This window comes from Lissotriton helveticus, chromosome 7 (assembly GCF_964261635.1).
Source record: "Lissotriton helveticus chromosome 7, aLisHel1.1, whole genome shotgun sequence".
Classification (NCBI taxonomy): domain Eukaryota; kingdom Metazoa; phylum Chordata; class Amphibia; order Caudata; family Salamandridae; genus Lissotriton; species Lissotriton helveticus.
The window spans coordinates 396,769,027-396,782,202 of NC_136068.1; the positions used below are offsets into that span (position 1 = coordinate 396,769,027).

Genomic DNA, 13,176 nt, shown 5'->3' on the forward strand with positions numbered 1-13,176 from the left:
CAGCCTTCAGCAGCCTGTCGTCGAGATCAGGGAAGACTGAAACCCCTGATCTGCGCAGATGAGCTGCGACCACCGCCATCACTTTCGTGAACACCTGAGCGCTGGTAAGGCCAAAGGGGAGCACGATAAACTGAAAGTGCTTGTGGCCTACCGTGAACAGTAGGTAACGCCGGTGGGCCGGCAGGACGGGGATGTGAAAATAAGCATTTTACAAGTCCAATGCTACCATCCAGTCTTGCGGGACGAGGGCAGACAAAACCTGAGCAAGCGTCAACATCTTGAACTTCTCCTTCCGGAGGAAGCGATTGATGTCCCTGAGGTCAAAGATAGGGCTGCCCAGAGAGTCGGCGGTGTCCAGCCCACAATGGATCGTAAACTTTCGCTGCATCCCTCCCAGCGGCAGCAGCTTGAGAGAGCACTGCCCGGGCCTCCTCCGAACACTGAGGCAGCACTTGCGCCACCGTATCCCACACTGAGTGCGAATAACGGCCCAAGAGACATGCGTTGTTTACGGATCGCAGTCCTAAGCTGGCTGAAGAGAACATTTTCTTGCCATGGTGGTCCAGCTTCTTGGATTCCCTCTCCGGTAGAGGGGCAGGGAAGGCGCTTTTGGAGGTGGAAGCTTGAACTACCAAGCTCTGAGGGGTGGGATGTTGGGAGAGGAAAGTGGGGTCGCCCCGGGCAATCATCCTGTCCACGGGAGCCCCCATGTTGGGCCTGGACCACATGCCCAAAAGGACGTCTAAGAGAGCCTTTTTGAACGGCAGCAGGGGCTCCGAAGAGCTCGCAGCCGGTTGAAGCACCTCAGTCAGGAGGTTAGTCCTGACCGCCACCGCAGGAAGCTTGAGGTTGGGAGCCTTGGCCGCCCTACGCAACACCACTGCGTATGATGCTCCCTCCTCCAAAGCCACAGTCAGAGGAGACATGACACGGTCAGGGGAGGTGTCTAGACCACTGGCATCCCCCAGTTCCTCTCCAAACCTGTTCACTGTCCAACTGGTCAGTTAAAGAGTCACCTGACCCCTCCCAGTCCTCCACATCCGCTGGGTGCCACTGTGGTTGAAAAGTGATCCCAGGAGTGAAGAGGAGCATGAAAACCCCACCAGGCGCCAGATGCCGATCCGGCTCCGTGTCCAAGTCGGTATAGAGGCTGGGCTCAACGCCGGCCGGGGGGGCCAACCAGCATCGCACGCAGTATTGGTGCCGTTGGAAGGGGCGCCGGTGGAGGCGTAACTAGGTCAGCCGGCGCCGATCCGGATCTAGGCTTGGTTCTGCTGGCAGGCGAAGACCTAGGCCCCCCAACAGAGTCTGCGGGGCCCGAAGGCGCGCCGGCAGGATCAGTCCGCCCAAAGATAGCATGCATCGCCTCGTAGAACATACGAAGCTGGGCGCGAGTCGGTCTGGGTCCCGGAAAGGGAGGGGAAACTCAGAGTAGACTCTTCGGGCTCCACGCGCGGAGCCGCGGGAGGGGCACCACCCACGTGCTTCGTTGGATCGGCCGACTGATGAGAAGTCGAAGAGCGACGATGCTTCTTTGACTTCTTCTTTTGCTCCGACTTACCTGACCCTGAGTGCGAAGACTTTGATGATTTCGAACCAGAATGGTGGTGGCTCTGCCACTAGTCCCTCGACCTCCCTCTCAAACAGCGCGGAGCCGACTGCCAGTGTTCGGGACCGCTCCCGCAAAGCCTTCAGCACCAATGACCGGCAGTTGGAGCACGACTTGGGGTCGTGTCGACCTCCAGGCAATAAAGACACACGCGGTGCGGATCAGTCACCATGCGATGACAGGAACCGCAGGCCTTGAAACCGGACATCCCTCGTGCACCTTTTCGGAGTCAGAGACTCGAAGAAAGAAGTCGACAAAAAGTTAGTCAAAAAATTACTGAGGTACCGCTCTTCCCGGATCTGCGCTGGCTAGCACGGAAAAAGAAAGAACGGACGTCAGCACACGAGGGCGGCATCTAAGTAGCTGCCGTGACATTATCTCGGTGACCGCGGCGCTGACTACCACCTTCCGACACGCAGAGGTAGTGCTGACGAAAAAACTTTCCATACCAGTCTGACGCTTGGGGGTAATTCTTAGGTATGGAATTTATAACTAATGTGTTTCTTTCAGATACCTGGGTTTTAATTCCATCGCATTGCGAATTGATTGGTTTGGTAAAAGGGTTAAGAAGTAGAAGGGATTGCTTCCCAGGCTTAAATTAAGTGTTGGGTAGGAATGCATGTCCTGATGCCGATTCATTTGGGGGAAAATGACATGGTAGTGGAGAAGAGCCTGACCCTTTTACGTTGCATGAAGCAGGACTTGAGGGAGGTAAAGGAAACATGGTATGGGTGTTTTGTAGCATGGACAGGTTGTTTACTGGAGGTTTTGGCGTGGCATGGTCAAGCCATCAGCCATAGATAGAGCTTAAAGGAAGGTTGATAGAGAAATTAGACGCTTTTGTATGGATGAGGGTTTAGGTAGGGTGAGACATAGGGAATTGCGTTATGAAGACGTGTTTTATTTAGGACTGATGAGGTGCATTTGTCAAAGTATGTTATGCGCCTTTATTTAGTGGAGTGGAGGGAATTTCTAGCCAAGGCCTTGGGGTTGCAGGATCGAGCAGTGGGGGGAGGAGGGATTCAGAAATGCCTTTTTCTGGTGGCAGAAGGCCCACAAGGTTGTAGGCCTTTACTATAGGTTAAAACCAGGGGGGTATTGGGGAAAAGACAGGCACAGTCTAGCTGACTAGGCGTGCTTGGGATACATTCAGTAAAGAATGTAGCCAGAGAGTATATAGTCAGACATTTTGGGGCGGCCATCCACCATTTTGTTGGTAGGTAGACATGGAGGCAGCCCCCAGTTAGGTAGTGAAGTTTTTCACATCCCCCCCATTAAATGTTTGGAGTTCTGGAGGAGATGAGTTGTATTTTATAGTCAATATATAGGCAAGCTAGTTGTAACAGGTGCATAGAGGCTGTTTTATTGCATTGGTTGTCACTTGAGACCGGTGAAAGTTAGGCGAGGACTCGAAAAATCATAAAAATGTTTCTAGACCTACAGGTCTAGTAACTTGAATAATCTACATGACCTAACTGTAATGTATTTTTTTAAACAAACTTTATTGGGTTTTACAGAAGGTTCCAGGCGTCAAAAGTGCATAATCATTATCATTGATCAGGATTGTAATTGACCAGTCATTTATACAGATAATTCAGTAACAAAACAAAAGGAATAGTGGTCACTACAGTGAGCATACATTCTCAACCCTCTCCCAGCAACCCAATGGACATAAGCTGTTTCATGTTCAATTCTGGAGCTGCTATACATGCCCTCAGACTCGACCTTAAACTCCCTTCCCGCTACTAACCCCATACCCTCCCTTCCCCCCAGGCGTGTCACCCGTGTTCAAATGGCTAGTTTGTGATACACGTCCGCTCCAAATCAGGTTTCACATTTGTCTGACACAGCACTTTAGGATCCCTCATCAGTAAGAACGACGGTGTACTGTGTCTGTTGATGAACTCTATGGGTCCACCATTTGCTCAGGGATATGTAGCCTAGCCTACTCCTGCTGGGGAATCCCCTATTGATTCCTGCTCCCCATCGTCATTTGACCTACCTGTAATGTACTTGACCTGTGAACTGGTTTGAAATTGTGTGATCCTAGCAAATATTTTATCTTATGTATCCACCTTTTTCTTCATTATCACAAAAGAGAGCCCATTCAAATATACAAGGTCACTGTTTCTGCTGTACAAAAAACTATTTACCAGACTAAACTTTTGCCCCATGTATAATAAGAATCACACCCACATATAGGGTACACATGATCCATGGCTACTCTCTCAGTTCACTAAAGCATTTTCATCTGGGCGGAAGCAGGACTATTTCCCAGTTCATATTTAAAAACTCACTTTTCATAAATATATTACTAAATCATGATGTGGTACTGCATTGTCATTTACAGATAACACATTTTCCATTGAAATAGCCACAGAACTTTCCCACACATTTATTTTTACTGATAAAATATATAACACATAAAAAATGTTTGGAAATTGGGTTTCAGCAAAATATTTAAAATGTACACATCAACAAGTAAAGTGTTCTGATTTCTTTTGATCCTATAAAAATCTTTTTTTTCTCACCACGGAATTGCAAAGATTTGTCTTTATAACTAGTGAAATAAACTTGAAATGTTTGAACAGTTAATTTATTAGCGATTCTAGTGTTGTGTCAGAAAAAGCCTGAAATCTTACAACCTCTCATTTCACATGCTTTGCACACCATGATTGTCACAGTTCACTTTACAAAATCCTTTAACTTCAGTCACAGAAAGAAAAGTAAATGTAGGAAGACAAACTGACTTTCGACCTCAGTCTCAAATGTAACAAGAAAACAAGATTTAAAAGCATCTTTATTGCTCATTCACTTTGTGAACAAGCACAACACCTGTTGTCAATGCACCAGAACGAGCGAGTAGGCCCTAAAAATAGCTCGTCCTGATTAAATCTGCCTCGCCATAGTGAGTGAATTTTTCGAGCCCTGTAGGCAGTACGCCCAAAGTTGTAGGCCCTTACTATAGGTTCGTTTGAATAAGATAGAATAAGCAGGATGAAACGGAAGATCTCCACCAACCCACACCACAAGTCCTAGAGCTAAAGCTGTTACGTCACAGGAACAGCATGGTGAGCATAGGTTAATTAGTCAGGGGGAAGTTTGAAAGGGAATGAGCAGGTAAATAGGCCATGATGTTGAAGTTTAAATGTTATGTATATTGGGGAGGGAGGGGAGGGGGGGGGGGGGTAGGGAAGGTAGGCGATTGGATGTCTAGTGAGGTTTTCGTTTTGTAAGGCTTTCGGCCAAAGAAGTTTTACGTGATGCGTACCTGTTTAAATAAAGCAACCTTTTTCACACAGAGCAAGTCTCAGTGGTATGCAAGTGTTGCCCCTCTTTGACCAATAGAAAGCAAGCAAATGTGAGTGACTAAACACAAAACCGATGGTAAACAATGGGAGAAATGCATTCCTAGGTCAGTTTTCAGAATGTCCCCAAGATGTATTTGCAAACAGACAGCTGTCCTGTGGGCTTCGACCTCAAAAGGGTGTGGAGGAGTCACACTTACTAGCTCTGTGCACACCTTCTTAGAATTCAAAAACACAGGTCATGTGGTACAGATAAGCCATCGTCCGTTTCAATTGTCCAAGAAATAAGTCCAAATAGAAATGCTTTCTGGTTAGGTGATTTGGACCAAATTCCTTCAGTACACCAAAGAACTTAGGATGCTATTTTAGGCATTGCAGGGTGCATCCTTAACCTCCAATGCTTACGTGAAATAATGACCCATTATATCCGACATTTTTGTTCACTTACTTTGAGGTAGTCCTGTTTTTTTCTTCTTTTCTTTAATGTAACTAAGCACAATTATTTGAGCCATTTTAAAAACAAGAGTCCAGCCTTGTCACTGCAACAATGTTTATATTTGCTTGAAAAAAAAAACATCAGTATAGAATCCTTGAAATTTGGGTAGTGGACTCGGTAGCTTTCATCACATTCCCACAGCATCACATTCCTAAGCAGCCTCATTTGGAACAAGAGACAGCCCAAGATACAAACCACAAACAAATACATCAACCTAATAAAAAAAGAAAAAACAAAACACACACACAGTGTAGAAGACACTCTGCCTCGGGAGCGAGGCAAGAGTGACTGGTTTGGTGTTACTGTCAAGACAAAGCCCATCCTTCCTCCCCGTAATTGTAAGAAAGGGAGGATTAATCTCCCATAGTGCACAAGAAAAATAGCTTTATAATTAAAAGCTAATTTTTTTAAAACTATCCTCTCGGTAATAGCCGACAATGAGCTGCATCTTTGGAACAGACCACAGCTGCAGCAGTGAGGAAGGAGGAGATGGTAGAAATAAAAGCGTACAGCATCACTATGACCTTCTTGGTTCACAACCAGAAGCTACAGCAAAGGTTAAACAAACCTACAATCACACTAACAGTAATCACACAAATAAACAGTAGCTAGTTCAGAAAGAAACTCACCAAAGAGTTATGCACAATTATTTCACAATGCCCCATCAGTAACCAAACATTACATCTGCTCAAAGAAAGGCACAAGACTAGAAAGATAAAACAGTGGCAGGGAAGAAACATTGCATACAATCTGTGGTATCCCAATTTGGAGTGGAGTGCAGAAATGGTGCGCCACAACAGATCACAGCCAATCCCTTTACGACACGCACACTTCAATTTATTTAAAATAAAAAACGGAGGAAGTCAGATGTGGCTACAGAAAGTTTGCCGCCATTATATCTTTCTGTCACGCGTAATTACAATAGTTTTTTTTTTTACAACTGTCTGCTGGCTCGGAGCATCCTTTTGTCAAAAAATCAGCAATCCGAGGTCCAAGTGCCTCTTGTAGATCGATTTCAAATTATCCTCACAATGACAGGACAGCCCTTCAACCGCAGTGTTTCAGTCAGCCTCTGTACCAGAGATCAAATGTCACCACCAATCTAAATTTAAAAAGCCCCACAATATATGCGTTAGGACTAAAATGCAAAAATAAAACACTCCTAGTGGATTAAAAGTTCCTCGAGTCCTCAATTCCCTGGGGCGTCCACAGTTATTCAGTATAGAAAAGCAGATGGTTCAAGTTCTTGCATATACTTTCTATGAAATGCCCGAAAATGTAACTAAAATAGTTTAAAAATAGATACAAATCCTGAATGGTGCATAAAAAGTAAACGTCTCATGCCAAAGGACCTGGTCCCAAAAAAGTAACCCTTTTTGGGGAACAAGCTACCAGCTGAGCACCACAACTCTTCCCCAACCCCCCCAAACTCAAGCAAGAGAAAAAGACCACCTACTGAATCCAAAAGAATCAGCATGTGAGCTTCCTCTCACCATGCTTCTGAATGCATTTTTAAACTGGCTATTCTGTGATGGAGGGTGGACTGGAGAGTAGAAGCACTCCAAGCAGTGTCAACATGCATCACTCTGAGGTAGAACCGTTAAATATCAACTGTGATTGGGTCCCTCCTCAGAGGGCAAGTCCATGTTCACAAAGAAACACATCAAGTATTGATGGTCAGATTAGGGAGGAAGGAGGGGCACAGAATCGCTCTCCTACCAAAAAGCAGAACTTCAAAGTGTTCTTGAGGTTGTGGCATCCATACACACCGCCCGCTGAAAATCTTAAGGCAGAGTGGTCTTTCTGCCCCAGCGCTTTGGGGACAGGCGGCGCTTCCCAGAGATATTAAGAGGACAAGAGCTTCGCTCATGAGTCAGTGTGAGGTATTCAATTGGCTACTTCTTGCCCAGAGATGGAGGTCGCTTGGTGATGGGGGGAGGAAGAAAAATGCCAGGGCAGGAAGGTCTGCACCACCTTATTTCTTCTGCTTTGATTTAGCTGCATTTCGAGGCGGTGTGACAGGCCGACCTTGAGAAATGCCACTGTATCCAAAGAGCTTCTTGTCAGCAGGTTTCAAGATCTGCAAAGCAAAATAAACAAGTTACAAAATGGCTTTACTCGACCTAAGAATTAGAAAACTGTACATAACTGTGGTATCCTTATCCCTAACGCACCCCAAATCCCAGTAAGAGACCTCACATTGATTTGGGTAAGTAAAGACCACAAATAATCACTGAATTCACTTGCAATTGAGCTGCCCTAGTTTCACTTTCTGCTCTACATTCAAAGTGACAGTTTTATATAATTTTCCCAGCCGGTAAACTTTCAATGAAAAACCCTTGGTTAATCCGGCATACCAGGCGACCGCCCACCTTTGCCAGCCGTGCTTCAGGCACACAGGGTGAACCTTCACTTCGGGTGGCATTCACCAGCTTACAGAAGCCATGTTTAATTACCCTTCAGGGAATCTGCCTTTCTGGAATTCAAGAATATTACGGAGGGCGATGGGTGTTTAAACCTACCCAATTTGACTGTATCGGCCTGGCCTTTAATGTCCACTTTGCGGACGGGGCAAAAACAAAATAATAAAAAAAAAATTAAAAAAAATGTCAACATCAAAGTTAAATGAGCAAAGCACGAGAAGTCCAAAACTATTAATTATTAACTTGAAAAAATTCCTTGTACAATCTTGGGGAGTGTCTGCAGACACTAGTGTTGGTCCGGCGCTTCCAACACAAGATTCTGACGGGAGCAGGTGGGAGAATAAGCTTTATCAAATACACCTCAGCCACGGCTAGCACCAACTGTCACCAAATGTTCTAGTATCTTCGCCAGAGACAGTCAGGGGAGAAAGATACTACACATCTCCCTTTTACCACAAGGAGGGTAATTCCCGCAAACAAATATTCAGTGCATGTAACATGAGGTAACATGGAGCAGAAAGATCCGAGAATACGGTACCAAAATGGGGGAGGGAAGAAACGCACGGAGTTTGTCATAAGATGTATGTACAATTTTATAGAGATCATTAAGACAGTACTATTTCCATTTTTCACACCCTACAACGAAGAGGCCTACTGTGGTCTATGCTATGAGCAAGGAAAGCCCATACCTTTCCCTATTGTATATTCACTTTCAGGATTTACTTCTCTTTTTCCGTCTTACCTCATTAAGATGACAAGGCCATAAATGTCTCCCTACTCTTTACAGGTTCCAAATCCTACTATCTTGCGTCCTGTTTGTATTCTAAAAGATTTGTGGTTTCCATGGGTTCAGTAAATTTGGAACATTTCATGTTATCAGTGGGAGCTTCAACTTTAACCTAGTTGCCTACTTTGAATTCTATCAACCTGGTTCTGTGTACATTTTCATATTCTTTCTACCACACCATTGGGTTCTGGGTGATTTGGGGCACAGTTTGTGAGTAATACCATTACACTGCAAGAATTCTCTTATCTCTTGAGAGTAAAACTGAACATTATCATCAGTCAGTGACTGCTTTAGTATTAATGTTTGAAACAAATCTGATTTCTGGCCATCTTGAATATAGGTCAACTAAGACTAGAATATATGGTGAGCTCCTTTCACCAGTTAACGGGCCAATAATGTCAATTACCACATCCATCCATGGTTGCAGTATGTAACTTTACTATTTTATCACTGATTAAGCATGCTATACAGTCTCTTACCACTTTTTCCACCAATACATCCATATCAGGCCACCAGAAATCTCATCTTAATCTTTCAGTTAAAAAGCATTACACGACATTCCCTGCTGAGCCTCCTACATTAAAAGCCTTACAGCTCTTACTAGTAGTGCACACACAGCGTCAGATGGTTACCAAATTATACAGGGCAGTGAGAGAGGAAAAAGTGAGAGGCAGGGATAGGAATATGTGCCGTTGGAATGAGAGACTTGACCCCCCACTGATGTAACTGGAATGGGAACGTATCTGTGCCCTCACGGGCAAACTCACATCCAACGGCAATCTAAGACTCATACATTTTAAATATATTCATCCGGTATACCACACACCCCTCAAACTATACACCTATGGCCTTAGAGACACGAGTAACTGCAAGAGATGTGGTCACTTAGACGCAGATTTCTGGCATCTTGCATGGTACTGCCCACCAGTGGCTCAATATTGGGAGGAAATATAAGAGGATGCGATCCCCGACGAAGATGGTTGAACTTTATATGTCTATTTTCACAATGATTGTTGGACAAAAATACAGGATTTCCATGTTCCAGATGCAATGTAAATCACAGTGCTTTAGTTGTTATGTTTAGTTGTATCGTTTGACACAGAATCCGCCGTGCGTGGCGATGGCAGTGACTGTCTCTATTGACTTCAATAAAAAGAATAAATAAAAAAAAATCTTAATCTTGGTTTCGTTTTGGTAACCCCGAGATGCCTTCAATGTGCTAAGTCAATAAGTTTATTTTTGATAGAGTCTGAAGGTATCATTCTGGTAACTCTAAACCGGCATCCATCAGTGGCAATTCTCCTCTGACCAGCCTATACTTTACATAAGACCAGGTTCTTTTCCAACTCCAACAATTTTCTTCCTCAACAATTCATTTAGTAATCACACATCTTCCTTGTGTAGCTCTATATTCTCCCTGTTATCACCAGCTACTTCCTCTATGTTACTAACCAACCAGGACAGACAACCAGCTGCAAGGTTTCACACTCCAGGAATATATTCTACCTCAAAAGTAAGCCCTTCAAGGTTAACTACCCATCTCTTGATCCTGCTAGAAATTGCATCGAACCCTTAATTTAGAAAACACTTCCTTCCTTAAGAGGCTTATGATCAGTCCTTAATCTGAACATCGTTCCCCAAATAAAATGTCTAAAATTGCCAAGTGTCCAGTACACAGCCACAGCCTCTTCTTCGATGACTGAGTAATTTGTCTCAGATTGCCTCAAAGCCCTTGAAGCGAATGCTACAATAACAACTTCATTTGGCTTTTGCAAAAAAACATAAAAGTCAAGTAAGCAATCTACACCAGAAATCATGCCTATAAAACGTCTGCCACACCTAACACTACTTACTTTGAAATTAAAACAATGCTTATATACATAATATTTAAAAAGGATTAAGAAGATGCATAAAACTGAACACAGAATAAAAAGACATACCAAGATCACATCCAGCCATAATACACCCTCAACTGTTAATCACAGCTAGATCTAAGCCTAACAACGTATTTTTAAAAAGCTAAGAAAATAATACAGCATTACCTGAGAACATTAATAAAAAGGTAAAAAATTGCAACAAAAGTCTATAAATTGTAGGCCAAAAAAATGTGTATTTATTTTTGTAGCAATGGTGGCATGCTGCGCTTTAGATGAATATGTTTAAAAGTAAAGTGTGCCATATTGCGATTGCTACAATAGTTAATTGTGGATGCGTTAAGAATTGATGTGTGCACTGATGGCTGGTGGTGTGTGTGCCTGCAGAAATTGTGCACTGATGGCTGGTGGTGTGTGTGTGCCTGCAGAAATTGTGCCCTGATGGCTGGTGGTGTGTGTGCCTGGTGGAAGCGTACACTGACGGCTGGTGGTGTATGTGCCTGGTGAAAGCATGCACTTACAGCTGGTGGCGTGTGCCTGGTGAAAGCGTGCACAGACGGCTGGTGGTGTGTGTGTGTGCCTGGTGAAAGCGTGCACTGACGTCTTGTGGTGTGTGCCTGGTGGAAGCGTGCACTGGCAGCTGGTGGTGTCTGTGCCTGGTGAAAGTGTGCACTGACGGTGTGGTTGTGTGTGTGGTTGTATGTGTGAAGCAAGTCTATAGTGTGAAAAAAAGTCCTCCAGGACAGTGGTGTTCAATTCATACTATGGGTGTGACTTTTGATAGACTAAAAATCAATACATTAGACGTTAAATAGAGAAGACTCTCGTGTTGGATTCTTTTTTTTATCTGATTTCATTGACCAGGCTGTGGTAAATTATTTCGCTGCTCTCAAATCAGCTGCTGTTTAAGTTACTTTGTGGAAATATGCCTATGAAATAATGTCCGCTTTAAGAAAAGTGCAAAAACGATGTCATAAGAAAACAAGCATTTGCAATGCAATAGGTCTCGCATTTACGCGAGTTTAAGCTATTGGCATTGTAAATGACAATGCATTTTATTTATGTTTAAAAAAACAAAACAAATATAAATCTAAATTAAAAAAAAAAAAAAAAAAAAAAAAAAAAACCATAAAAGGCATTGTCATTTAGAATGCCAATAGCTCAAACTCGCGTAAATGCGAAACCTGTTGCATTGCAAATGCTTGTTTACTTAGGAATTGCCTCGCTAAGATGGCCACGCCGGTAATATCCAGCTCTGCTCTGAAATGTTCCCTGGCAGCTGTTGTCAAAATGCAATACACTAGCACACAGCAAGAATTCCGAGGAGGATCTAGGGCCTGCCTCCGAAATCTCCATGTTGGTTTTGAGCACCATGATAGGAAGCAAACGTGCTATATGTAAAGCTCAATCCAAATTTAAACAAGTATTGAAAATAAAGACAGTATACCAAGTTTTGGTGGGTCAAAAGAAACTAACCCAAACAGATGTGGTGGCTATAAAGAGCTGGGAAGGCACAGAACTCTTAGGCTCACCTAATCCTGACAAAGCCTATAGGACTCACCTTTGATTGGTTTTACAAAAGCCTTTTGGCGATATTGAACAGTATAGGCCAAAAGAAAAAAAAAAAAGGTGCAATGACATTACTGCTACTGGGCGCACATTTGCCTCATCACACATACAGATGCATGTGTCACACCCAAAAAAAAAAAAAATCTTCATTTTCTTTTTACCTATGCAAGATGGATAAGTACATTTAAAAAATGAGATTGGAGCCTTATGAAGGCGTAGTTTTAGGGCAATAGGGCTGGCATCAAAAAAGGAGGAGGCATTGGCCAGAATAAAATTAACCAGCCCACACCTGGCAGGTAGGAACCCCTAGTAACATCAGCCACGCTGCCCTCTTCCACCCTGGGGCTGAGGCGGAAACTCGACAGGTACATCATAAAGTAAAATCTTACACAACCAAAGAAAAACAGCAGTATTCCACCGAGAAGCATTTGAGTCATCCTGCAGTGGGCTGTACGCGCTACGCTGAGGTGAGCAGGACGCGCACACGAGCGCTATAAAAGAGAAAGAAAACCGCGCACGCACCAGGCAGACAGAAATGTATAAGATTCCAAGATTGCAGTCTGTAAAGTAATCCAATATGCTTTCCAAGGACTTAAATACTGGCAGATTGCGTAATGAAGAAACCAGAGTACGTGATTAGCCCAAGACCACACGATTTGGTAGAGTGGCGAAGGACAGATTCTAACTTGAGGCAGACACAGGCAGACGATTTATCAGCAGCAGAAGTGAACTGACTAGGTAAACTCGACAGGGTTGATAAGGCACCGTGCCCTAGCTGTATCAGCCTTCCGAGGGACCAGCTCGTGGACAATACTTTCACTTTTGCAAAAGGCCAGTTTACCGCTGCTCACTACCCCGACCTCAGCGGCGCTCACACCTCTGCTCCCCGTCTCTCTTTTTCGACCACATACTGCCTACATCCACAGGCACAGCAGGGAGTAACAAGAGCTAATAAGGGGAAGGGAAACTAAGTGCGCGATGGGCGCACTGCCAGCCTCCGGGGACAGGAGATGTGCACGCGTACGGAGTGCACATCTCCTGTCCGTACGCGTGCACATCTCCTGTCTCCCTTCCAGCACCAAAGCGGCAGCAATAGTCGCGCTAGAAAAC

At 44.2% G+C, this 13,176-nt stretch overlaps 1 protein-coding gene across 1 annotated transcript in view; it reads right to left on the reverse strand.

The window, feature by feature from the left end:
- Positions 1–3,989: 3,989 nt before the first annotated feature.
- The window catches only part of LOC144768516 (serine/threonine-protein phosphatase PP1-gamma catalytic subunit B-like), a 65,086-nt gene continuing 55,899 nt past the window's right edge, over positions 3,990–13,176 (reverse strand). Inside the window, exon 7 of the mRNA XM_078652250.1 lies at positions 3,990–7,493. Within this exon, the coding sequence (XP_078508376.1) occupies positions 7,389–7,493 (105 nt within the window). The 3' untranslated portion in view covers positions 3,990–7,388. The remainder of the gene's footprint in view (positions 7,494–13,176) is intronic.